This window comes from Oncorhynchus clarkii, chromosome 2 (assembly GCF_045791955.1).
Source record: "Oncorhynchus clarkii lewisi isolate Uvic-CL-2024 chromosome 2, UVic_Ocla_1.0, whole genome shotgun sequence".
In the NCBI taxonomy this organism is placed as follows: Eukaryota; Metazoa; Chordata; class Actinopteri; order Salmoniformes; family Salmonidae; genus Oncorhynchus; species Oncorhynchus clarkii.
In genome coordinates this window covers 77,521,155-77,548,529 of record NC_092148.1, presented here as the reverse complement: position 1 = coordinate 77,548,529, position 27,375 = coordinate 77,521,155, and the positions used below count along the sequence as shown (strand labels likewise).

General features: G+C 44.0%; 1 protein-coding gene across 1 annotated transcript in view; it reads left to right on the top strand.

Annotated features, from left to right (window-relative positions):
• LOC139374177 (tetraspanin-9-like) overlaps positions 1–27,375 on the top strand; it is a 142,208-nt gene that overhangs the window by 93,138 nt on the left and 21,695 nt on the right. The window contains exons 2-3 of the mRNA XM_071115193.1: positions 6,314–6,505; positions 10,922–10,996. Coding sequence (XP_070971294.1) covers positions 6,314–6,505; positions 10,922–10,996 — 267 coding nt within the window. The remainder of the gene's footprint in view (positions 1–6,313; positions 6,506–10,921; positions 10,997–27,375) is intronic.

Here is a 27,375-nt window from a genome sequence, read left to right as displayed (position 1 = left end):
CTGGTTCACTCCTCCCAGTGAGTGGTTGGTTATGTATTATTAAGATGATTACATTTACATTGTAGTCATTTAGCAGATGCTCTTATCCAGAGTGACAATTATACTGTAGCATTCTTGAGGCCCCGTACTGAGCTGATGCTCCCTTGATCTAATGCCATTCAAACAAACAACTCCTGGGTCGGTCTCTCTCTTTGTTAGCCGCACAGCAGTTAGTTGTTTGTTTTACTGCTGTATTTCTGAGGGAAGGAACAAATGCTCCCTGTGTCCCTTTGAATAGGATGCCCATCGGGTGGCCAATCTTATCTTCCGCTCCGGAGGGATCGAACGCTGTACTTCGCTGAGGCTTCATGGACTCATTTCTTGCTCCATCCTTTAACCTTCACAGGAGCTCTCCTTTTTGTTTGTTATGATAGAGGGTCTAATTTTAGTCAGGCAGTCAGGATCGGGCCCCTGGCAACACATTCTCTGTGGTAGAATCTCAGTACTTTCAACTCGGCAACCTTTTGTTGCCAACGGACTGAGGTACTTATTACAGGAGTGTTTTCCATCCATTTCAGGTCTTAAAAGGTTATGCAGACCCCCTGTAGCCCCCATGTATATATGAAGCGGTATCATCTCTCGTCGACTCTAGCCTACACAAACACAGGCCACACAGCCCTCACAATGGAGATGTCAAGGGTTAATTCGAGTGATCCTTCACTCAACAGAAGGCCGCTGGGGGGGGGGGGGCCTGGACGACCTGGACTCAGGTTTATATATCCATGGTTCCAGACCCCGTAGGAATCATTAGGATTGAGACGTCTCTTGACACCACCATCAGCAGCAGACAGAAGTTTACCCCTGGCCGGCCCCTCTTGACACAGTCCTCACATAACCATCACACAGCCCTCCCAGACCCCACTCCCACTCATATACACCAGCAGTGTGGAAGACGCTTACTTTAACCTGGCCAAACTGTAAAGTTCTTACTGTAAAGTAAAGTCACACTTTCGTGGGGCTCTTAGATGAGGGTGTCGATGATGTTGAGAGAGGCTGACAGAGCCATTAGTCATCTCTGGATGTAAGCCGGCTTTAAGTGCTCAGTGCTTAGAGGTATTAAAGGCGCTATTTGTCAGTCCAATTAACCAACTCATTTAGCTTGTGGGTACGTGTGATTAATTATTTATTGTGTCCAGGTTTGCCTGCGTTCCTGTGGTGGGTTGCAGGTTTCCAGGTTGGTTAGTGTACAGTACGCAGCTCCATATATTGCTGACAGGCGTTAATGTGTTGGAAAGCACTGGTGATCACAAGGAAGGAGGGAGTGTCCTCTGCAAACAAGGAAGTTTTCAGACAACACAACAGTAGTGAGCTTGATTACCAACAACGACGAGACAGCCTACAGGGAGGAAGTGAGCTCACTCGGAGTATGGTGTCAGGAAAACAACCTCGCACTCAACATTAACAAAACAAAGGAGATGATCGTGGACCCCCCTATCCACATCGAAAGGACAGCAGTGGATAAGGTGGAAAGTTTTAAGTTCCTCGGCGTACACATCACAGACAAACTGAAATGGTCCACCCACACAGACAGTGTGGTGAAGAAGGCGCAAAAGGCGAGGTCAATACAGGTGCATCAAAGCTGGAACCGAGAGACTGAAAAACAGCTTCTATCTCAAGGCCATCAGACTGCTAAACAGCAATCACTAACTCAGAGAGGCTGCTGCCTACATTGAGACCCAATCACTGGCCACTTTAATAAATGGATCACTAGTCACTTTAAATAATGCCACTTTAAATAATGCCACTTTAATAATGTTTACATATCTTACATTACTCATATCATATGTATATACTGTATTTTATACCATCTATTGTTGTTGGGAAATTGTTAGATTACTTGTTAGATATTACTGCACTGTGTAGAATTTCGCTACACTCGCATTAACATCTGCATGTGACTGATTTGATTTTAGGGAAAGGATAGAGGGAGGAGTGGCGGTGCTATGATTTACCACGGCGTCTAACCATATTTCAACTTGTTGTGATTTCTTATTCACGACATGATTGCATGGGATATTTCATTCCATTAGGCAGAGGGAAAATGTCACTACTTACCTCTCCACTTATATTTCACTGGGGCTCGGCATGGCGGGCTGCAGCGCATCACTGTTTGCTAACATCACAGTATCAGGCTGTGTCTCATCACGGTCACATAATAATCCCCAGTTTACAATTGGCTCATTCATCCCCCTCCTCTCCCCTGTAACTATTCGCCAGGTTGTTGCTGCAAATGAGAACGTGTTCTCAGTCAACTTACCTGGTGAAATAATGGATAAATAAAAGAAAACATTTGTGATGCATCCCAGCGTCTGTCCGGTCTGCCTTTATCACTAGAGCCAAGGCAACTTTAATGCAGGGAAACTTAAATCAGTTCTACCAAATTTCTTTCAACATGTTAAATGTGCAACCAGAGGGAAAAGATTTCTAGATCACCTGTACTCCACACACAGAGACGCTTTGCAAGTTGGTAAATCCAACCACAACTCTATCCTCCTGATTCCTGCTTACAATAAAAAAAGAAGCTAAACTACAGGACTGTTTTGCTAGCACAGACTGGAACATGTTCCGTGATTCTTCCGATGGCAATGAGGAGTACAACACATCAGTCACTGGCTTTATCAATAAGTGCATCGAGGACGTCATCCCCACAGTAACTGTACGTACATACGCAAACCAGAAGCCATGGATTACAGGCAACATTCACACTGCGCTAAAGGGTAGAGCTGCCACTTTCAAAGTGTGGGACTCTATTCCGGAAGCTTACAAGAAATCCCACTATGCCCTGCGATGAACCATCAAACAGGCAAAGCATCAATATAGGGCTAAGATTGAATCATACAACACCGGCTCTGACGCTCGTCTTATGTGGCAGGGCTTGCAAACTATTACAGACTACAAAGGGAAGCACAGCCGCGAGCTGCCCAGTGACATGAGCCTACCAGACAAGCTAAATCACTTCTATGCTCGCTTCGAGGCAGGCAGCACTGAGGCATGCATGAGAGCATCAGTTGTTCTAGATGACTGTGTGATCACGCTCTCCGTAGCCGATGTGAGTAAGACCTTTTAAACAGGTCAACATACACAAGGCTGCGGGGCCAGGCGGATTGCCAGGACGTGTGCTCCGGGCATGTGTTGACCTTACTGGCAGGTGTCTTCACTGACATTTTCAACATGTCCCTGATTGAGTCTGGAATACCAACATGTTTCAAGCAGACCACCATAGTCCCTGTGCCCAAGAACTCAAAGGCAACCTGCCTAAATGACTACAGACCCGTAGCACTCACGTCAGTAGCCATGAAGTCCTTTGAAAGGCTAGTAATGGCTCACATCAACACCATTATCCCAGAAACCCTAGACCAACTCCAATTTGCATACCACTATAACAGATCCAGAGATGATGCAATCTCTATTGCACTCCACACTGCCCTTTCCAACCTGTACAAAAGGAACACTTATGTGAGAATGCTATTCATTGACTACAGCTCAGCGTTCAACACCATAGTTCCCTCAAAGCTCATCACTAAGCTAAAGATCCTGGGACTAAACACCTCCCTCTGCAACTGGATCCTGGACTTCCTGACGGGCCGCCCCCAGGTGGTGAGGGTAGGTAGCAACACATCTGCCACGCTGATCCTCACCACTGGAGACCCCCAGGGTTGCGTGCTCAGTCCCCTCCTGTACTCCTTGTTCACTCACGACTGCATGTCCAGGCACGACTCCAACACCATCATTAAGTTTTCAGACGACACAACAGTGCTAGGCCTGATCACCGACAACGACGAGACAGCCTATTGGGAGGAGGTCAGAGACCTGGCCGGGTGGTGCCAGAATAACAACCTATCCCTCAACGTGACCAAGACTAAGGAGATGATTGTGGACTACAGGAAAAGGAGGACCGAGCATGCCCCCATTCTCATCAGCGGGGCTGTAGTGGAGCAGGTTGAGAGCTTCAAGTTCCTTGGTGTCCAGTCAAGTTCCAGTCAGTCTCTGTAGGGGCAGAGGGGCAGTGTCTTGAGGAGGAACTCAAACTCAAATTTAGACCTGGGACACCATTATCATTCATTATCAGGTAGAACAGAGAACCAGCAGTCTCCGGACCTCATAGGGTAAGAGTTGAATACCCCTGCCCTACAGTGTTATGAACCTAGACTGCATTATGTGTGTGTGTGTGTGTGTGTGTGTGTGTGTGTGTGTGTGTGCGGTGGGGGGCGGGTTGCAGTCGTGTGAGTGCTGGTGGGTAGAGGGGCGGGTTGGTGCCATGTGGGTGTGGGTGGGTAGAGGGGGGCAGGTTGGTGTCATATGGGTGCCGGTGTGTAATTTTGTGTTTGTTCTATGCCAGTAAGCTGCTCAGACTGGCGGAACGCATTTCTGCTCCTAATCATTGGTAGAGCTCTTATTGGCTTAACAGAATCAGTTAATATGCTGTAATGGGTGTAAATGCTCTTGATTAGTTGTTCTCTCCTCCCCTGGTGCGTAGAGGGTAATCAGCCTACTGCTACAGCCTTTCTGGGGATATCTATATGCTCACTTAGCTTGGATTTATACTTTGTGAAGACTATGAAAATACATAATGAATATATATTTTTTCATTATTTGTGAATATTAGGAATGCAACGGTACAGTGCCACGGTTCAGTATGTATCACGGTTTGTGGGCCACGGTAACTGTACGGTAACGGTACCGTACGGTAACGGCACTTGTATGACTCTCATACAGGGGACGAGTTTGCAACACGTAGCTCTTCATCTCCCAAACCAGTACATAGTGAACCATCACAGTGAGGTAGCTTCCAGTACATAGTGAACCGTTACAGTGAGGTAGCTTCCAGTACATAGTGAACCATCACAGTGAGGTAGCTTCCAGTACATAGTGAACCATCACAGTGAGGTAGCTTCCAGTACAGAGTGAACCGTCACAGTGAGGTAGCTTCCAGTACATAGTGAACTGTCACAGTGAGATAGCTTTTTTTTTATAAAAAAAAATGTTTTTAACCAAGCAAGTCAGTTTTAAGAACAAATTCTTATTTACAAAGACAGCCTAGCTGCCTAACTGCCTTGTTCAGGGGCAGAACGACAGCAACCTTTCGGTTACTGGCCCAATGCTCTAACCACTAGGCTACCTGCCACCCCGTTTGAGTTGCTCTGGATGTCCAACTATCAGTGGAGAGAGCTAGATATTGTGTCTGTCAATATGTTTTAAATTTCTCTCCATGATGTTTCATAGTGTTTGGGAATTACTTTGCCGCTGAAATGTGTGCGGGAGGGGATATTGTCACATTGTTTTCATCAGGTGATGAAATCCTGAATCAGTAACCACTGAATAGGGCTGCAAATCTTTGGCTATGAATACTCCCACTGCTTTCGTTATTTCTTTGTTTTTCTGAATTTGTAGCAAATTGTTGTTGGAAGGCAACGGCGAGAGATTGTTGTGTTTTGGCTAATGAGTGAACTCTCCTTGCTCCAGCTCCCCCTGCAAGGGTTACGGCCAGGTGATGGCCACATAATTGACACATCATGTAAGAATTGTTTCCACTTGAGTAGCTGATGGTGCCAAAGCAATGCTTGCAGACTGTACTTTGTTTTTTTATGGTCTTCTTACCCTCGTCATTGTATTGACCGTTGAATCCAAAATGCTCCTACACAGCGGATTTGAAAGACGGTGGTGCCTCTTCAAATTTGCTTCTCTCTGTCTCGCTATCGCTCGCCATTGTCAGGTTGGAGCTGAGAGAATATTTGTTTTTAGTTTTCCTTTTCTTCATGGGGCCCTTTTAGGGGGATTTCCTACTGAGAAGTCATTGCAAATTGTCCATAGGTTGTTTAAGGGGAGGGGGTTGTGGTCACTGCAGTTGCTACATTTTGAGACATTGCTGTGGAGTAAAGTTTGTCAGCCCTCAGGAGCCCCCTAACGGCCTGGGGCCCCAAGCAGTTGCCTGCCTTGACTGTTCACAAGCTGGGCGTTTGGTTCTGTGGATCTGAATGTACAACTTGTGTGTAGTGTGCAGCACAATAAGCAAGTTTTGGAAATTATAGGAAAATTACAGGCATATCATAATTCCGAGGTTCACGTGTGCGTATTGAACTGTAGAGGGCGTACCGAACGGTTCGACAACATACTGTGTACCATTGCATCCCTAGTGAATATGCATGCTCATTTCAGTACTGCAAAGAAACTATAAGCCTCTTGTTTTCTGCCAACTCCAATTAATTCAGAACAGACATGTCTTTGTGATGATTCTATTTTAAACCTCTCTTACCTGGTATCTCTTGCTTTGCAGTTGTGTGGCTGTGGGCTGCTGGGCGTGGGCATCTGGCTATCTGTGTCCCAGGGCAGCTTTGCCACCTTCTCACCCTCCTTCCCGTCGCTCTCCGCTGCCAACCTGGTCATCGCGATCGGCGCCATCGTCATGGTGACCGGCTTCCTGGGCTGCCTGGGAGCCATCAAGGAGAACAAGTGCCTGCTTCTGAGTGTGAGTTAAGAACTGGCCTGCCCACGCACGCAGACATACAAACACACACGCACATATATACAACTCTGTCTTTCTGTCTTTCTTCTCTCCCTCTATCTATTTCTCTCTCTACCCCAGTCCCACACACACACACACAAACACACACACACCAGCCTTCAGTAGAGCAGTCAGGCTAACGAGCTCAACGGGGGAGATGAATCCTCAGTAAAAACCTTGGGGGCTCACAGATAAAATTAGACCCGAGTGCCAGGCACTGCGGGAGTCTCCCATTCCTCCATGGCCATGGTCACAGCCTGATTTAAAAGAATTGTCAGCGTGAGGCCCTTTGTGACATGCTGTCACATGCTTGAGTTATGTAGATTAGACATTCATTGTATTGGTAAAAATAATTATTTATTTTATTTATTGAATTATTTAATACAAAGAATGCTCTTGTTTGTCTAGACTCATGTTGTTCCTGGAGAACTGTTAACTTAAGAGTTTTATCTCAAGTGTTATTTAAGTAGCAAAGTTTGAAAAGATAACGCACGAGTAGGTTTACATAACTGGATGCAAAACTTTTTATATCAACTTGAAAATGAGACGAGTTGGAATTTCAAACACCTCCAATCCCTTGGAGCAGCTATCTCAAACATCAGTTAAAAGCATATTGAATATTCCGCATCAGCAAATCACTACGTCTGCACTATGTGCTTTAACAATTTTGTATAGCATGAAGCGAGAGAGAGAGAGAGAGAGAGAGAGAGAAAGGGAGAGCGAGCGAGACGGACAGAGAGAGAGACAGAAATAGAGAGACGGAAAGAGAGAAAGACAGAAATAGAGATAAAAAATAGAAAGAGAGAGGGAGGGCCTGGATCTTTGCCAGAACACCACAGTTATAAATAATGAACTCTGGTGTAAAAGCTTCATAACACATCACTGTAGTATGTAATTTTGTGTGCAATCCTGACCAAATTCACATAGAAATGTACAGTTGAAGTCAGAAGTTTACATACACCTTAGCCAAATACATTTAAACTCAGTTTTTCACAATTCCTGACATTTAATCATAGTAAGAATTCCCTGTCTTAGATCAGTTAGAATTCCCTGTCTTAGGTCAGTTAGAAATCCCTGTCTTAGGTCAGTTAGAATTCCCTGTCTTAGGTCAGTTAGAATCTCCTGTCTTAGGTCAGTTAGAATTCCCTGTCTTAGCACAGTTAGAATTTCCTGTCTTAGGTCAGTTAGAATTCCCTGTCTTAGGTCAGTTAGAATTCCCTGTCTTAGGTCAGTTAGAATTCCCTGTCTTAGGTCAGTTAGAATTCCATGTCTTAGATCAGTTAGAATTCCCTGTCTTAGGTCAGTTAGAATTCCCTGTCTTAGGCCAGTTAGAAATCCCTGTCTTAGGTCAGTTAGAATTCCCTGTCTTAGGTCAGTTAGAATTCCCTGTCTTAGGTCAGTTAGAATTCCCTGTTTTTAGGTCAGTTAGGATCACCACTTTATTTTAAGAATGTGAAATGTCAGAATAATAGAGAGATTGATTTATTTCAGCTTTTATTTCTTTCATCACATTCCCAGTGGGTCAGAAGTTTACATACACTCAATTAGTATTTGGAAGCATTGCCTTAAACAATTTAAACTTGGGTCAAACATTTCGGGTAGCCTTCCACAAGATTCCCACAATAAGTTGGGTGAATTTAGGCCCATTCCTCCTGACAGAGCTGGTGTAACTGAGTCAGGTTTGTTGGCCTCCTTTCTCACACACGATTTTTCAGTTCTGCCCACAAATGTTCTATAGGATTGAGGTCAGGGCTTTGTGATGGCCACTCCAATACCTTGACCTTGTTGTCCTTAAGCCATTTTGCCACAACTTTGGAAGTATGCTTGGGGTCATTGTCCATTTGGAAGACCCATTGCGACCAAGCTTTAACTTCCTGACTGTCTTGAGATGTTGCTTCAATATATCCACATAATTTTCCTGCCTCATGATGCCATCTGTTTTGTGAAGTGCACCAGTCCCTCCTGCAGAAAAACACCCCCACAAAATGATGCTGCCACCCCCATTGCTTCATGGTTGGGATGGTGTTCTTCAGCTTGCAAGCCTCCCCCTTTTTCCTCCAAACATAACGATGGTCATTATGGCCAAACAGTTCTATTTTTGTTTCATCAGACCAGAGGACATATCTCCAAAAAGTACGATCTTTGTCCCCATGTGCAGTTGCAAACCGAAGTCTGGCTTTTTTATGGCGGTTTTCGAGCAGTGGCTTCTTCCTTGCTGAGCGGCCTTTCAGTTTATGTCGATATAGGACTCGTTTTACTGTGGATATAGATACTTTTGTACCTGTTTCCTCCAGCATATTCACAAGCTCCTTTGCTGTTGTTCTGGAATTGATTTGCACTTTTCGCACCAAAGTACGTTCATCTCTAGAAAACACGTCTCCTTCTTGAGCGGCATGAAGTCTGCGTGGTCCCATGGTGTTTATACTGGCATACTATTGTTTGTACAGACGAACGTGGTACCTTCAGGCGTTTGGAAATTGCTCCCAAGGAGGAACCAGACTTGTGGAGGTCTACAATCAGGTCTTGGCTGATTTCTTTTGATTTTCCCATGATGTCAAGCAAAGAGGCTCTGAGTTTGAAGGTAGGCCTTGAAATACATCCACAGCTACACCTCCAATTGACTCAAATAATGTAAATTAGCCAGTCAGAAGCTTCTAAAGCCGTGACATAATTTTCGGGAATTCTCCAAGCAGTTTAAAGGCACAGTCGACTCAGTGTATGTAAACCCCTGACCCACTGGAATTGTGATACAGTGAATTATAAGTGAAATAATCAGTCTGTAAGCAATTGTTGTAAAAATGACTTGTGTCATGCACAAAGTAGATGTCCTAACCGACTTGCCCAAACTATAGTTTGTTAACAAGAAATTTGTGGAGTGGTTAAAAAATGTGTGTATTTAAGTGTATGTAAACTTCCTGTAAATTAAAGTTCTGTCATTCTCATTGAAAGCAAGTCTAAGAAGCATGTGATCTGTTCTATGTGTGCTATTTCCTTGCTTCCCGGTTTTACATTTGAGTTTTTTTGTTGATGGTCTTATCCAGAGCGACTTACAGTAGTGAGTGCATACATTTGAATTCATACGGGTCCCCCGCGGGAGTCAAACCCACATCCCTGGCATTGCAAGTGCCATGCTCTACCAGATGAGCCACACAGGTCTTCAGTTTTGTTTTTGCATCTTTTACTTTTGGTTTTGTGCACCAGCTTCAAACAGCTGAAAACACAGTATTTTTGGTTATGGAAAATATATTTTACTGTGATTTAGATGGTACAATGATTGTCTACACACTATACTTGTTTTGCCACATAAACTGAAATTAGGCAAACTATTAGAATTTTAGCAACCAGTAATTGGCAGAGTAATTTCTGCATCATGCATCTTTGAGCCGTATCTTATTGAGCCAATGGGTATTTCATGCATCTGCATTGCTTGCTGTTTGGGATTTTAGGCTGGGTTTCTGTATAGCACTTTGTGACATCTGCTGATGTAAAATTGGCTTTATAAATTCATTTGATTGATTGCTATTCGCTCAAACCTTCCCAAACCTGGGAAGATAAATTCTGTCTGTTTGGAAACATCAGATTGGAGTTAGCCCTCTTTGGGCCAATCAGATCTGAGGTACCGGCCTGACATATTATCTGTAAAATTGTTCTGTGAACAAACTCTCTTTAGATTGGAACTATTTGAAATGTATAAAGCTCAGAGAACCTTTTCCATCAGGAAGCTTGCGCCTAGGCTAGACAAGTTGAGCCCATCTCAAAAGGCAGGATTGTTATGTGTGACACACTCGGCCGACATTGTTGACATGAAAGTGAGTGTGTATGTGTCCGTGCGCGCACACACACAAACACACACACACCGTAATCAGAGCACTAACTTTTTGTCTAAACAAGCTGTTCCCGAAACTTTCCGCACCCAGAGGAAATATGACAAACAAACTTTGTGGGACCTGCCAACAAAAGACAAAACATTCAATGAAACAATCTAACGCTGAACTGGCCACCTAAAGATTCAATAAACAATTGTCTGTGTGGTTTTCACTGTGATCCCTTGTTCATACAGACCGTGACACAAATAATAAACGCATAACAAAATTAATAGAACTCTACCCAAATTGAATTTCTGAATGTGCCGGTTGCTGCGCTCCCATGCTGTGAAGAAGGGACAGAGTAAATATTTAGTTGAAGGAGAGAGGAGGCACTGGGCTGCGTCCGTGGGAGATGAATCTGTAGAGCAATTAAACCTCCTCCATGCATGTTCACTGGCCCTCGGGCACTCACTTTCTCTCCATCTCTCTCCCTCCCTCTCGTGCTGTCTTTCCCTCTGTATCTCTTCATCTCCCTCTATTCTCCCCCCTCTCTCTATCTCCCTTTCTTTTGCAGTTCTTCATTGTCTTGCTGATAATCCTGCTGGCAGAGCTGATACTACTCATCCTGTTCTTTGTGTATTCAGATAAGGTAAGGATACTTTAATGTCCCCAAGGTTAACAGTGTTTGACTATGATACATTATAAGATACTCCAGAAAACCCTTACAGTTGCCCAAGAGTACTTCTCAGTGACCATGAAAAAGAGCGCCACCAAGAGTCCTGGCAAGAGGACTGATAATGACCAGCAGGAGACAGGGTTACAATCAGGGTTGTGGAGTAACGGATTACAAAAAACGGTAACTGTAATCCGTTACGTTACCAGTAAAAAATATTGTAATCAGATTACAGATTTTTGAAAAACTAGATGATTACTTTTAAATTCAGAAAGGATGTTTGCGAAAAACATCTTTGCCACTTCTCTGTTTTCTCAATGACATTCAAATCAAATCAAATCAAATCAAATCAAATTTTATTTGTCACATACACATGGTTAGCAGATGTTAATGCGAGTGTAGCGAAATGCTTGTGCTTCTAGTTCCGACAATGCAGTAATAACAAGTAATCTAACTAACAATTCCAAACTACTGTCTTGTACACAGTGTAAGGGGATAAAGAATATGTACATAAGGATATATGAATGAGTGATGGTACAGAGCAGCATAGGCAAGATACAGTAGATGGTATCGGGTACAGTATGTACAAATGAGATGAGTATGTAAACAAAGTGGCATAGTATAGTATAAAGTGGCTAGTGATACATGTATTACATAAGGATACCGTCGATGATATAGAGTACAGTATATACGTATGCGTATGAGATGAATAATGTAGGGTAAGTAACATTTATATAAGGTAGCATTGTTTAAAGTGGCTAGTGATATATTTACATCATTTCCCATCAATTCCCATTATTAAAGTGGCTGGAGTTGAGTCAGTGTCAGTGTGTTGGCAGCAGCCACTCAGTGTTAGTGGTGGCTGTTTAACAGTCTGATGGCCTTGAGATAGAAGCTGTTTTTCAGTCTCTCGGTCCCAGCTTTGATGCACCTGTACTGACCTCGCCTTCTGGATGATAGCGGGGTGAACAGGCAGTGGCTCGGGTGGTTGATGTCCTTGATGATCTTTATGGCCTTCCTGTGACATCGGGTGGTGTAGGTGTCCTGGAGGGCAGGTAGTTTGCCCCCGGTGATGCGTTGTGCAGACCTCACTACCCTCTGGAGAGCCTTACGGTTGAGGGCGGTGCAGTTGCCATACCAGGCGGTGATACAGCCCGCCAGGATGCTCTCGATTGTGCATCTGTAGAAGTTTGTGAGTGCTTTTGGTGACAAGCCGAATTTCTTCAGCCTCCTGAGGTTGAAGAGGCGCTGCTGCGCCTTCTTCACGATGCTGTCTGTGTGAGTGGACCAATTCAGTTTGTCTGTGATGTGTATGCCGAGGAACTTAAAACTTGCTACCCTCTCCACTACTGTTCCATCGATGTGGATAGGGGGGTGTTCCCTCTGCTGTTTCCTGAAGTCCACAATCATCTCCTTAGTTTTGTTGACGTTGAGTGTGAGGTTGTTTTCCTGACACCACACTCCGAGGGCCCTCACCTCCTCCCTGTAGGCCGTCTCATCGTTGTTGGTAATCAAGCCTACCACTGTTGTGTCGTCCGCAAACTTGATGATTGAGTTGGAGGCGTGCGTGGCCACGCAGTCGTGGGTGAACAGGGAGTACAGGAGAGGGCTCAGAACGCAACCTTGTGGGGCCCCAGTGTTGAGGATCAGCGGGGAGGAGATGTTGTTGCCTACCCTCACCACCTGGGGGCGGCCCGTCAGGAAGTCCAGTACCCAGTTGCACAGGGCGGGGTCGAGACCCAGGGTCTCGAGCTTGATGACGAGCTTGGAGGGTACTATGGTGTTGAATGCCGAGCTGTAGTCGATGAACAGCATTCTCACATAGGTATTCCTCTTGTCCAGATGGGTTAGGGCAGTGTGCAGTGTGGTTGAGATTGCATCGTCTGTGGACCTATTTGGGCGGTAAGCAAATTGGAGTGGGTCTAGGGTGTCAGGTAGGGTGGAGGTGATATGGTCCTTGACTAGTCTCTCAAAGCACTTCATGATGACGGATGTGAGTGCTACGGGGCGGTAGTCATTTAGCTCAGTTACCTTAGCTTTCTTGGGAACAGGAACAATGGTGGCCCTCTTGAAGCATGTGGGAACAGCAGACTGGTATAGGGATTGATTGAATATGTCCGTAAACACACCGGCCAGCTGGTCTGCGCATGCTCTGAGGGCGCGGCTGGGGATGCCATCTGGGCCTGCAGCCTTGCGAGGGTTAACACGTTTAAATGTCTTACTCACCTCGGCTGCAGTGAAGGAGAGACCGCATGTTTTCGTTGCAGGCCGTGTCAGTGGCACTGTATTGTCCTCAAAGCGGGCAAAAAAGTTATTTAGTCTGCCTGGGAGCAAGACATCCTGGTCCGTGACTGGGCTGGGTTTCTTCCTGTAGTCCGTGATTGACTGTAGACCCTGCCACATGCCTCTTGTGTCTGAGCCGTTGAATTGAGATTCTACTTTGTCTCTGTACTGGCGCTTAGCTTGTTTGATAGCCTTGCGGAGGGAATAGCTGCACTGTTTGTATTCGGTCATGTTACCAGACACCTTGCCCTGATTAAAAGCAGTGGTTCGCGCTTTCAGTTTCACACGAATGCTGCCATCAATCCACGGTTTCTGGTTAGGGAATGTTTTAATCGTTGCTATGGGAACGACATCTTCAACGCACGTTCTAATGAACTCGCACACCGAATCAGCGTATTCGTCAATGTTGTTATCTGACGCAATACGAAACATCTCCCAGTCCACGTGATGGAAGCAGTCTTGGAGTGTGGAGTCAGCTTGGTCGGACCAGCGTTGGACAGACCTCAGCGTGGGAGCCTCTTGTTTTAGTTTCTGTCTGTAGGCAGGGATCAACAAAATGGAGTCGTGGTCAGCTTTTCCGAAAGGGGGGCGGGGCAGGGCCTTATATGCGTCGCGGAAGTTAGAGTAACAATGGTCCAAGGTCTTTCCTCCCCTGGTTGCGCAATCGATATGCTGATAAAATTTGGGGAGTCTTGTTTTCAGATTAGCCTTGTTAAAATCCCCAGCTACAATGAATGCAGCCTCCGGATAAATTGTTTCCAGTTTGCAGAGAGTTAAATAAAGTTCGTTCAGAGCCATCGATGTGTCTGCTTGGGGGGGGATATATACGGCTGTGATTATGATCGAAGAGAATTCTCTTGGTAGATAATGCGGTCTACATTTGATTGTGAGGAATTCTAAATCAGGTGAACAGAAGGATTTGAGTTCCTGTATGTTTCTTTCATCGCACCATGTCACGTTAGTCATAAGGCATACGCCCCCGCCCCTCTTTTTACCAGAAAGATGTTTTTTCCTGTCTGCGCGATGCGTGGAGAAACCTGTTGGCTGCACCGCTTCGGATTGCGTCTCTCCAGTAAGCCACGTTTCCGTGAAGCAAAGAATGTTACAGTCTCTGATGTCCCTCTGGAATGCTACCCTTGCTCGGATTTCATCAACCTTGTTGTCAAGAGACTGGACATTGGCAAGAAGAATGCTAGGGAGTGGTGTGCGCTGTGCCCGTCTCCGGAGTCTGACCAGTAGACCGCCTCGTTTCCCTCTCTTTCGGAGTCGTTTTTTTGGGTCGCTGCATAGGATCCACTCCTTTGTCCTGTTTGTAAGGCAGAACACAGGATCCGCGTCGCGAAAAACATATTCTTGGTCGTACTGATGGTGAGTTGATGCTGATCTTATATTCAGTAGTTCTTCTCGACTGTATGTAATGAAACCTAAGATGACCTGGGGTACTAATGTAAGAAATAACACGTAAAAAAACAAAAAACTGCATAGTTTCCTAGGAACGCGAAGCGAGGCGGCCATCTCTGTCGGCGCCGGAAGTCATTATTATTATTCAAATCAGCATTGAAAAAAGGCGCAAGTTTAAATTTGTTCCACCTGAGCGAGTCTGACCACAAGTCAGAGACCACTATGATGACACACCAAATATGTTTGATGGATCGCGGGAAAACAGACGGAATAGGCTTTTGTAGGCTATAGTCCAATGTCTTCCAATGGTCCGACTGCTGTCGGCACCCAAAGATTATCCAAAAGTGGGGTTTCTAATTCATGCTGATAAAAAATAAATATGTAGGCCTAATGGACACATGCTCAAACTCACACACTTTTGATAGACTTAAGAGGAAATCTGTAGTTGCTACATACATTTTTGGACAGTACCAGTCAAAAGCACCCCCACACAATCACACCACCTCCTCCATGCTTCCCGGTGGGAACCACACATGCGGAGATCATCTGTTCACCTACTCTGCATCACAAAGACACGGTGGTTGGAACCAAAAATCAAAAATGTGGACTCATCAGACCAAAGGACAGATTTGCACCGGTCTAATGTCCATTGCTGGTGTTTCTTGGTCCAAGAAAGTCTCTTCTTCTTATTGGTGTCCTTTAGTAGTGGTTTCTTTGCGGCAATTTGATTATGAAGGCCTGATTCATGCAGACTCTTCTGAAAAGTTGATGTTGAGATGTGTCTGTTACTTGAACTCTGTGATGCATTTATTTGGGCTGAAATTTCTGAGGCTGGTAACTCTAATGGCCTTATCCTCTGCAGCAGAGGTATCTCTGGGTCTTCCTTTCCTGTGGCGGGCCTCATAATCATAGCGCTTGATGGGTTTTGCGTCTGCATTTGAATGTCTTGAAAAGTTATGCATTGATTGACCTTCATGACTTTAAGTAATGATGGACTGTTGTTTCTCTTCGCTTTTTTGAGCTGTTCTTGCCACAATATGAACTTGGTCTTTTACCAAATAGGTTATTCCACAAATTAACTTTTAACAAGGCACACATGTTAATTGAAATGCATTCCAGGTGACTACCTCATGAAGCTGGTTGAGAGAATGCCAAGAGTGTGAAAAGCTGTCATCAAGGCAAAGGGTGGCTACTTTGAAGAATCTCAAATATAAAATATATTTTGATTTGTTTAACACTTTTTTGGTTACTACATGATTCCATATGTGTTATTTCATAGTTTTGATGTCGTCAGTATTATTCTGCAATGTAGAAAATTGTCAAAAATAAAGAAAAACCCTTGAATGAGTACTTTGACTGGTACTGTATATCAACTGAACCCTAACCAGTTACTAGAACACTTGCTTGGTCAAAGACTCACTAACACCAGTCAGGGACTCCAGAAGAAGGATTGTTCATGTTGCACGGGTCCAGAAGTGAGTTGAGGTGGAGGACAGGACTTTATAAAGGTTGTCTCAATCTGCCCTCCTGGAGACAACAAAAGAGTTCAGGGCCAGACTGGTGTCTCCAACCCCAAGATATACCACTGATTGGCTGACCGGGTCAGCTGACTCTGGTCCATGACAACCCGGTCCCTAAGACATTGGTGTGAAGTGGCCTTCTGCAGCAGGAAAATAGCTTCAGGCTGAGGTCGGGGGTTGGGAACCTACCCCAGCTGTACGAAGTCACAATGTTTGTCATCAGAATTGGGAGAATCCATGCCAGCGTAGCCCCCCCCAAAAAAATTGTATCTCAGATTGTTCTGGCAATTTTCACAGAGAAACGTAATTGTGATGAAGGATGATTGACCGCTTTTTACATTTTTTTGACTTTTTTTGAAAATCATGATGAAAGTGGCCATTTTAGGCCCTTTTTAAACCTACAGTATACATGCCTCCAGTAAGACCCTATGATCTGTGAACCATACATGATACAAATCTAATCTAATTCTACTTCTCACATGCGGCAAGTACAACAGGTATTTAACCAACAATGCAGTTAAGAAAAATAAGTGTAAAAAACAGATAAGTAGAGGCACACCAGCGCACCAGCGACTCCTGTGGCGTGCCGGGCGCAGCGGATAAGGGCGCTGTACTGCAGCGCCAGCTGTGCTACCAGAGACGCCCAGGCTCTGTCGTAACCGGCCGCGACCGGGAGGTCCGTGGGGCGATGCACAATTGGCCTATCGTCATCCAGGTTTGGCCGGTAGGGATATCCTTGTCTCATCGCGCACTGCAGCCATCTCCTCCGGCACCATTCTAATAATACAAACAACATATTGATGTCATTATATTCCTTATAGTATGTTGTTCTAAAATATGAAGTATGTCTTCATTTTGAATTAAAAAGTGTCTGATTTCATTTATTCAATATTACAAATATTAATATCTGAAAAGTTGCCTTTTTGACTTTGCTTAAGACATTGTTTGTAACAATATACTCTTCAAGTACAGCAAATTTCCAGTGTGGGCTCTGCTAATTCTGAAGTTAGGTACATTTTACGAGCACCACCAACACAGTGAATGGGAAAATGGATTCAAAGCGTACTCCCTCTTCTGGTGATTTGCTGAATGTGCAAATTTGACGTGTTTGAAGAGTATATCGTTACAAACAAATGAAATAGGGTACTTTTGAGATAGTAATATTTATATTTATTATGTTGAATAAATGAATTTGAAAAATAGTGTTTCAGAATCTAATGACACCAATATGTTGTCTGTATCATATATGGTTCTCAGATCAGGGTCTTACTGCAGGCATGTATGGATCTAAAAAGGGCCTAACATGGCCACTTTCATCATGAATTTCCCCAAAATGGTTTGTGATACAAATTGTATAAGCATGTCAAACGTCCTTCCTCCCAATGAAGTTACAATGTGACAATTGACAGAACATTTTCGGCCAACTCTGGCGTGGAATCTCCCAATTCACTTAACATCTACTTTCCTTTAATTACTTATCATGTATTAGGCCTCACATGAACCGACATGAAACCTGCAGACATACTGCATATTTGCACACACCCCAAGACACAAATGGTGTCATGTACATAAGCACGGCCCAGTTGTTCTATGCTGAGTGTCCTCAGTCTCCCCTTTCAAAGACACTTGTCTCACAGCGAGAGTTTAAGCGTCTTCACCCCTCAGAGGTGACCCCCAGGGTTAAAAAGATCACAGGTCAGCCCGCACAATGCAGTCTAACCCCTGGCCAGTTGGCTCGGTGTAATTGCTCCTGAGCTCTGTTTTAGCCCCACTCTCTTATTTCCTCCACCTAAATCTTTAGATCAGCATTTCCCATGACCCCTAGAGCCAGGGATGTTGCTATGTGCTGCTATGTATGGCCAAGGGTCTGAGAATCTGAGAACACTGGATAGCATGTAAAGCTCATGAGATTATTGACCACCATGGGTGAAGTCTTAAAATCAACCTATAAATGTTCACTAATAGATGACGCACCCAAATATTTCAAATCAAAGTTTATTTGTCACGTACATAGATTTGTAGGAGTTATAGCAGGTGCAGTGAAATGCTTATGTTACTAACTCCAACCGTGCAGTAGAATGTCACGTAAATACAATGCAAATACACACAAAAAAGAAATCAAAACAATAAACCAAGAAATGACAGAAAGAAAATGGTATGTACAGTAGTAGTTAAATTAAGACGAGCTATGTCGAGAATACAGTATATACTGTACATGCACACTGAGTCAGCAACAGTATATAACAGAATAAACATACATTTTGTGTAGGTCAAATGGACCAGCAATGAAATTGTGAAAGTATCCTCTTTTGTCCAAGGGCATTGTATGACATTTTTAAAAATGAGTCAGGGAAAAATCTTTCTTTATATATTCTAAGTCGTTTCCCTCCGGGACATAAGTTAATTCTCTTTGTTCTGAGGTTATTGCTCAAATTCAGCTTCTCCAACAGATAAAGGAATGACTTTAGCAGTTAGCACCCAATCCATTCAGAGATTTGAATCTATCCCTGTCTCCCAGGAAGGCAGGCAGGCAGGCACACACTATCAGGAGTCAATATGTCTGCCGTAGCCTTATTTCCAGATATCACCAGCTTAACATCATAAACCCAAACGAGAGCCTTTCCAAAGGATCTTATAGGAGAGTACTTGACAGCAGTACAGCAGTCTGAGATTACCTGTGAAGGTGTGGGGTGATCGGCAGTCAGAGAAGCCTGGGCTCGTGTCCACTCAGAGTAGAAGTGCTGATCTAGGATCAGTTTTGCCTTTTAGATTATTATTATATATCTTTTTTTAAACCTTATTTTACCAGGTATAAATAGACAGGGGGACTTGGGAGTGCTGATTATAGGATCAGCACCACTCTGTCAATGTAATCTTGTTCATTAAGATCTAAAAGGCAAAAACACTCCTACTTTAGATCATCAAGGACATCAACCACCCCTAGCCACGGCCTGTTCACCCCGCTACCATCCAGAAGGCAAGGTCAGTACAGGTGCATCAAAGCCATCGGGTACAGGTGCATCAAAGCCATCGGGTACAGGTGCATTAAATAGTCATCACTAGCCGGCTACCACCCGGTTACTCAACCCTGCACCTTAGAGGCTGCTGTCCTATATACATAGACATGGAATCACTGGTCACTTTAATAATGGAACACTAGTCACTGTATTAATGTTTACATACTGCTTTACTCATTTCATATGTAAACACAGCAAAAAAAGAAACATCCTCTCAGTGTCAACTGTGTTTATTTTCAGAAAATTAACGTCTAAATATTTGTGTGAAAATAACAAGATTCAACAACTGAGACATAAATTGAACAAGTTCCACAGACATATGACTAACATAAATGGAATAGTGTGTCCCTGAACAAAGAGGGGGTCAAATCAAAAGTAACAGTTAGTAAGTATATGGTGTGGCCACCAGCTGCATTAAGTACTGCAGTGCATCTCCTCATGGACTGCACCTGATTTGCCAGTTCTTTCTGTGAGATGTTACCCCACTCTTCCACCAAGGCATATGCAAGTTCCTGGACATTTCTGGGAGGAATGGCCCTAGCTCTCACCCTCATTCCATCGGCGATAAACGCGAATCCGACCATCACCCCTGGTGAGACAAAACCGCAACTCGTCAGTGAAGAGCACTTTTTGCCAGTCCTGTCTGGTCCAGTGACGATGAGTTTGTGCCCATTGCCGGTGATGTCTGGTGAAGACCTGCTTTACAACAGGCCTACAAGCCCTCAGTCCAGCCTCTATCAGCCTATTGCAGACAGTCTGAGCACTGATGGTGGGATTGTGCGTTCCTGGTGTAACTCTGGCATTTGTTGTTGCCATCCTGTACCTGTCCCACAGGTCAAATCAAATCAAAGTTTACTTGTCACGTGCACCGAATACAACCTTACAGTGAAATGCTTACTTACAGACTCTAACCAATAGTGCAAAAAAAGGTATTAGGTGAACAATAGGTAAGTAAAGAAATAAAACATGTCGCGAGGCTACATACAGACACCGGTTAGTCAGGCTGATTGAGGTAGTATGTACATGCCTGTATAGTTAAAGTGACTATGGATATAAGATAAACAGAGAGTAGCAGCAGCGTAAAAGAGGGGTTGGGGGGCACACAGTGCAAACAGTCCGGGTAGCCATTTGATTACCTGTTCAGGAGTCTTATGGCTTAAGGGTAAAAACTGTTGAGAAGCCTTTTTGTCCTAGACTTGGCATTCCGGTACCGCTTACCATGTGGTAGTAGAGAGAACAGTCTATGACTGGGGTGGCTGGGGTCTTTGACAAATTTTAGGGCCTTTCTCTGACACCGCCAGGTAGAAGTCCTGGATGGCAGGCAGCTTTGCCCCAGTGATGTACTGGGCCGTATGCACTACCCTCTGTAGTGCCTTGCGGTCAGAGGCCGAGCAATTGCCATACGAGGCAGTGATGCAACCACTCTCGATATTGCAGCTGTAGAACCTTTTGAGGATCTCAGGACCCATGCCAAATATTTTTAGTTTCCTGAGGGGGAATAGGCTTTGTCGTGCCCTCTTCACGACTGTCTTGGTGTGTTTGGACCATTCTAGTTTGTTGATGTGGACACCAAGGAACTTGAAGCTATCAACCCGCTCCACTACAGCCCTGTAAATGAGAATGGGGGCGTGCTTGGTCCTCCTTTTCCTGTAGTCCACAATCATCTCCTTAGTCTTGGTCACGTTGAGGTATAGGGTGTTATTCTGGCACCACCCGGCCATGTCTCTGACTTCCTCCCTATAGGCTGTGATCAGGCCTAACACTGTTGTGTCGTCTGCAAATGTAATGATGGTGTTGGAGTCGTGCCTGGCCATGCAGTCGTGGGTGAACAAAGAGTCACTGGTGATTCCTGCTTTAATTTTTGCTTGTAAGCAGGAATCAGGTGGTCGGATATACCAAATGGAGGGTGAGGGAGAGCTTTGTACGCATCTCTGTGTGTGGAGTACAGGTGATCTAGATTTTTTTCCCCTCTGGTTCCCCTCACATTTAACATGTTAATGGAAATTTGGTAGAACTGATTTAAGATTCCCTGCAATAAAGTCTCCGGCCACTAGGAGCGCCGCCTCTGGGTTAGCGTTTTCCTGTTTGCTTATTTCCTTATACAGCTGACTGAGTGCAGTCTTAGTGCCAGCATCTGTCTGTGGTGGTAAATAAACAGCCACGAAAAGTATAGCTGAAAACTCTCTTGGCAAGCAGTGTGGCCTGCAATTTATCCCAATACACACTACTTCAGGTGAGCAAAATCTAGAGACTTCCTTAGATGTGATATTCGGATGTACCGATCCTGTGCAGGTGTTGTTACACGTGGTCTGCCACTACGAGGACGATCAGCTGTCCGTCCTGTCTCCCTGTAGCGCTGTCTTAGGCGTATCACAGTACGGATATTGCAATTTATTGTCCTGGCCACATCTGCAGTCCTCATGCCTCCTTGCAGCATGCCTATGGCACATTCACGCAGATGAGCAGGGACTGTGGCTATCTTTCTTTTGATGTTTTTCAGAGTCAGTAGAAAGGACTCTTTAGTGTCCTAAGTTTTCATAACTGTGACCTTAATTGCCTACCGTCTGTAAGCTTTTAGTGTCTTATCAACCGTTCCACAGGTGCATGTTCATTAATTGCATTTCACTACACCCGCAATAACATCTGCTAAATATGTGTATGTGACAAATACAATTTGATTTGATTAGACTCTGAAAGGCTTTATGAATACAGGCCCTGATCCTAGATCAGCTCTGCTACTTGGAGTGGCTTCATAAATATGGACCCTGACATTTTGTGCTGTAAGACCGACTTTAGGCTTTACTGTAAGAGTTGTCTCAAGTTAGTTGTATTCAAATCCAGTCAATAGCTCCAGTGGTTTCTGAGCCCTCTGTCTCCTGTGTGTATCTCAAAATCAAATCAAATGTAATTTTATTGGTCACATACACATGGTTAGCAGATGTTAATGCGAGTGTAGCAAAATGCTTTGTGCTTCTAGTTCCGACAGTGCAGTAATATCTAACAAGTCATCTAACAATTCCCCAACAACTACCTAATACACACAAATCTAAAGGGGTGAATGAGAATATGTACATATAACTATGGATGAGCGATGTCCGAGCGGTATAGGCAAGGTGCAGTAGATGCTATAAAATACAGTATATACATATGAAATGAGTAATGTAAGATATGTAAACATAATTAGTGGCATTATTTAAAGTGGCATCATTTAAAGTGACTAGTGATCCATTTATTAAAGTGGCCAGTAATTGGGTCTCAATGTAGGCAGCAGCCCCTCTGAGTTAGTGATTGCTGTTTAGCAGTCTGATGGCCTAGAGATAGTAGCTGTTTTTCAGCCTCTCGGTCCCAGCTTTGATGCACCTGTACTGACCTTGCCTTCTGGATGGTAGCGGTGTAAACAGGCAGTGGTTTGAACAGGATGGTAGCGGTGTGAACTCCACTTGCACATTAAGGTTAGATGAAGGGACGATAACGCGGATGGCCTGAAATGTATCTTCTTTTGTTGGTCTCTAAGTGTCATTCAAATGTAAAGCTGTTACGGCAAATTGTGTGTTATTGAATGTGGCATGTCTTGCTTTTCTTAGTTCAGGAACTCCGAATCAGGTCAGGAATAGTTCAGCACAGGATTATTCAGACTGTGTTCAGACTGTGACATTACATGAGGCTACTGGATATCAGAATGGTGAGGAGAGAGTATGGAGCGATTTGTAGGCCCTGAACATAATTGGTTTTGTTTTTTAATTTTCTTTCTCATTCTCTCTCTTTTGCTTTCTCTCTATCGCTCTCGTTATTTATTTGTTTATTTTTTCTCTCTCTCGCTCTATATATATTTATATCTCGTGTTAGACTCTCCCCCATCCTCGAGCTCTGCGATCAGAAGTATGGCTAGTTTACCAAGGCTTTTTGATATGGAAATCACAAGGCATGAGTATGCTCTGGTGTTTGTGATACCACATGATATGGAGGTGCTACCATCTTGGGATATGTCAGTTCACTGGAATATGGGAGTATCTTCCTAGCCTGGAATCTAGTTGATATGCTTAATTTCATCACTGAAACATAGCATATCAGTTTTTAATTCCAGGCTAGTATTTTCCCCTTCTCCCACGGTGGCTCTGCAGTGGGAGTCTTGCCTCCAGGTATGGCAGAGACTCAGGTACGTCTCTTTCCATTGCAGTTCAAAATAAGCAAACACAGGCTTCATCTCTGATGAAAGCCCTCCAGTATACTAATTCTGGCCCTGCAGTGACCCACTATCTGACTACAGCAGATGGCAAGGCCAGACAAAAAATGACTATCATCTGTCTTCAGCGCCGTGGCCTCATTCTGGGTCAGCTACCCTATGCTAACGTTAATGACTCCAGGCACACAAGCCATAGACTGTGATACAAGACTGCTAAATAGCTAATCAAATGGCTACCAGGACTAAACGGAAATTGACCCTTTTTGCACTAACACACTTGCACTGACTCTATGCACACACGCTGGACTCTACCAACATACTCACACACACACACACACACACACACACACACACACACACACACATATACTACATATATATATATATATATATATATATATATATACTACAAGTATTTAGTCAGCCACCAATTGTGCAAGTTCTCCCACTTAAAAAGAGGAGAGAGGCCTGTAATTTTCATCATAGGTACACTTCAACTATGACAGACATAATGAGAAAAAAAATCCAGAAAATCACATTGTAGGATTTTTAATGAATATATTTGCAAATTATGGTAGAAAATAAGTATTTGGTCACCTACAAACAAGCAAGATTTCTGGCTCTCACAGACCTGTAACTTCTTCTTTAAGAGGCTCCTCTGTCCTCCACTCATTACCTGTATTAATGGCACCTGTTTGAACTTGTTATCAGTATAAAAGACACCTGTCCACAACCTCAAACAGTCACACTCCAAACTCCACTATGGCCAAGACCAAAGAGCTGTCAAAGGACACCAGAAACAAAATTGTAGACCTGCACCAGGCTGGGAAGACTGAATCTGCAATAGGTAAGCAGCTTAGTTTGAAGAAATCAACTGTGGGAGCAATTATTAGGAAATGGAAGACATACAAGACCACTAATAATCTCCCTCGATCTGGGGCTCCATGCAAGATCTCACCCCGTGGGGTCAAAATGATCACAAGAACGGTGAGCAAAAATCCCAGAACCACACGGGGGGACCTAGTGAATGACCTGCAGAGAGCTGGGACCAAAGTAACAAAGCCTACCATCAGTAACACACTACGCCGCCAGGGACTCAAATCCTGCAGTGCCAGACGTGTCCCCGTGCTTAAGCCAGTACATGTCCAGGCCCGTCTGAAGTTTGCTAGAGAGCATTTGGATGATCCAGAAGAAGATTGGAAGAATGTCATATGGTCAGATGAAACCAAAATATAACTTTTTGGTAAAAACTCAACTCATCGTGTTTGGAGGACAAAGAATGCTGAGTTGCATCCAAAGAACACCATACCTACTGTGAAGCATGGTAGGTGGAAACATCATTCTTTGGGGCTGTTTTTCTGCAAAGGGACCAGGACGACTGATCCGTGTAAAGGAAAGAATGAATGGGGCCATGTATCGTGAGATTTTGAGTAAAAACCAGCATGACAATGACCCCAAACACACCGCCCGGTCAACGAAAGAGTGGCTTTGTAAGAAGCATTTCAAGGTCCTGGAGTGGCCTAGCCAGTCTCCAGATCTCAACCCCATAGAAAATCTTTGGAGGGAGTTGAAAGTCCGTGTTGCCCAGCAACAGCCCCAAAACATCACTGCTCTAGAGGAGATCTGCGTGGAGGAATGGGCCAAAATACCAGCAACAGTGTGTGAAAACCTTGTGAAGACTTACAGAAAACGTTTGACCTCTGTCATTGCCATGTATTGTATACAACAAAGTATTGAGATAAACTTTTGTTATCGACCAAATACTTATTTTCCACCATAATTTGCAAATAAATTCATAAAAAATCCTACAATGTGATTTTCTGGATTTTTTTTCCTCATTTTGTCTGTCATAGTTGAAGTGTACCTATGGTGAAAATTACAGGCCACTTTTTAAGTGGGAGAACTTGCTAAATTGGTGGCTGACTGAATACTTTTTTTGCCCCACTATCTTTATATATAGATATATAATATAATATATATATAATATATATATATATATATTATAATTCACCTTTTATTTAACCAGGTAGGCCAGTTGAGAACAAGTTCTCGTTTACAACTGCGACCTGGCCAAGATAAAGCAAAGCATTCTGACAAAAACAACAACACAGAGTTACACATTAAACAAACGTACATTCAATATTACAATAGAAAAATCTATGTACAGTGTGTGCAAATGTAGAAGAGTAGAGAGGTAAGGCAATACATAGGCCATAGAGGCGAAATATTTACAATTTAGCATTAACACTGGAGTGATAGATGTGCAGATGATGATGTGCAAGTAGAGATACTCGTGTGCAAATGAGCAAGAGGATAAGTAACAATATGGGGATGAGGGAGTTGGGTATGCTATTTACAGATTGGCCAAGTACAGGTACAGTGATCGGTAAGCTGCTCTGACAGCTGATGCTTGAGAGAGATATGACTCCAGGCCAAAGGAAATGTTGGCTTTGGGGATGACCAGAAAAATATACCTGCTGGAGCGTGTGCTACGGGTGGGTGTTGCTATGGTGACCAGTGAACTGAGATATGGCGGGGCTTTACCTAGCAACGACTTATAGATGACCTGGAGCCAGTGGGTTTGGCGACAAATATGCAGTGAGAGCCAGGAAACGAGAGCAGACAGGTCGCAGTGGTGGGTAGTATATGGGGTTTGGTGACAAAATGGATGGCACTGTGATAGACTACATCCAGTTTGCTGAGTAGAGTGTTGGAGGCTATTTTGTAAATGACGTCGCCAAAGTCAAGGATCGGTAGGATAGTCCGTTTTATGAGGGTATGTTTGGCAGCATGAGTGACGGATGCTTTGTTGCGAAATAGGAAGCTAATTCTAGATTTAATTTTGGATTGGAGATGCTTGATGTGAGTCTGGAAGGAGAGTTTATAGTCTAACCAGACACCTAGGTATTTTTAGTTGTCCACATATTCTAAGTCAGAACCATCCAGAGTAGTGATGCTAGTCTGGCGGGAGGGTGCGGGAAGCAATAGGTTGAAAAGCATGCACTTAGTTTTACTAGCATTTAACAGCAGTTGGAGGACACAGAAGGAGTGTTGTATGGCATTGAAGTTCGTTTGAAGGTTTGTTAACACAGTTTCCAAAGAAAGGCCAGATGTATACAGAATGGTGTCGTCTGCATAGAGGTGGATCAGAGAATCACCAGCAGCAAGAACGACATCATTGATATATACAGAGAAAAGAGTCGGCCTGAGAATTGAACCTCTGTGGCACCCCCATAGAGACTGCCAGAGGTCCGGACAACAGGCCCTCTGATTTGACACACTGAAATTTGTCTGAGAAGTGGTTGGTGAACCAGGCGAGGCAGTCATTTGAGAAGCCAAGGCTAGTGAGTCTGCCGATAAGAATGTGGTGATTGCCAGAGTCAAAAGCCTTGGCCAGGTCGATGAAGACGGCTGCACAGTACTGTCTTTTATCGATGGCGGTTATGATGTTGAATAGGACCTTGAGTGTGGCTGAGGTGCACCCATGACCAGCTCGGAAACCAGATTGCATAGCGGAGAAGGTACGGTGAGATTCGAAATGGTCAGTGATCTGTTTGTTAACTTGGCTTTCGAAGACCTTAGAAAGGCAGGGTAGGATAGATATAGGTCTATAACAGTTTGAGTCTAGAGTGTGGAGATGACTACGGCAGCTTTCCAATCTTTGGGGATCTCAAAGAATACGAATGAGAGGTTGAACAGGCTAGTAATAGGGGTTGCAACAATTTTGGCAGTTAATTACAGAAAGAGAGGGTCCAGATTGTCTAGTCTAGCTGATTTGTAGGGATCCAGATTTTGCAGCTCTTTCAGAACATCAGCTATCTGGATTTGGGTGAAAGCAGGGGGGGGGGGGCTTGGGCAAGTTGCTGCAGGGGGTGCTGAGATGTTGGCTGGGGTAGGGGTAGCCAGGTGGAAAGCATGGCGAGCCATAGAAAAAGGCTTATTGAAATGATT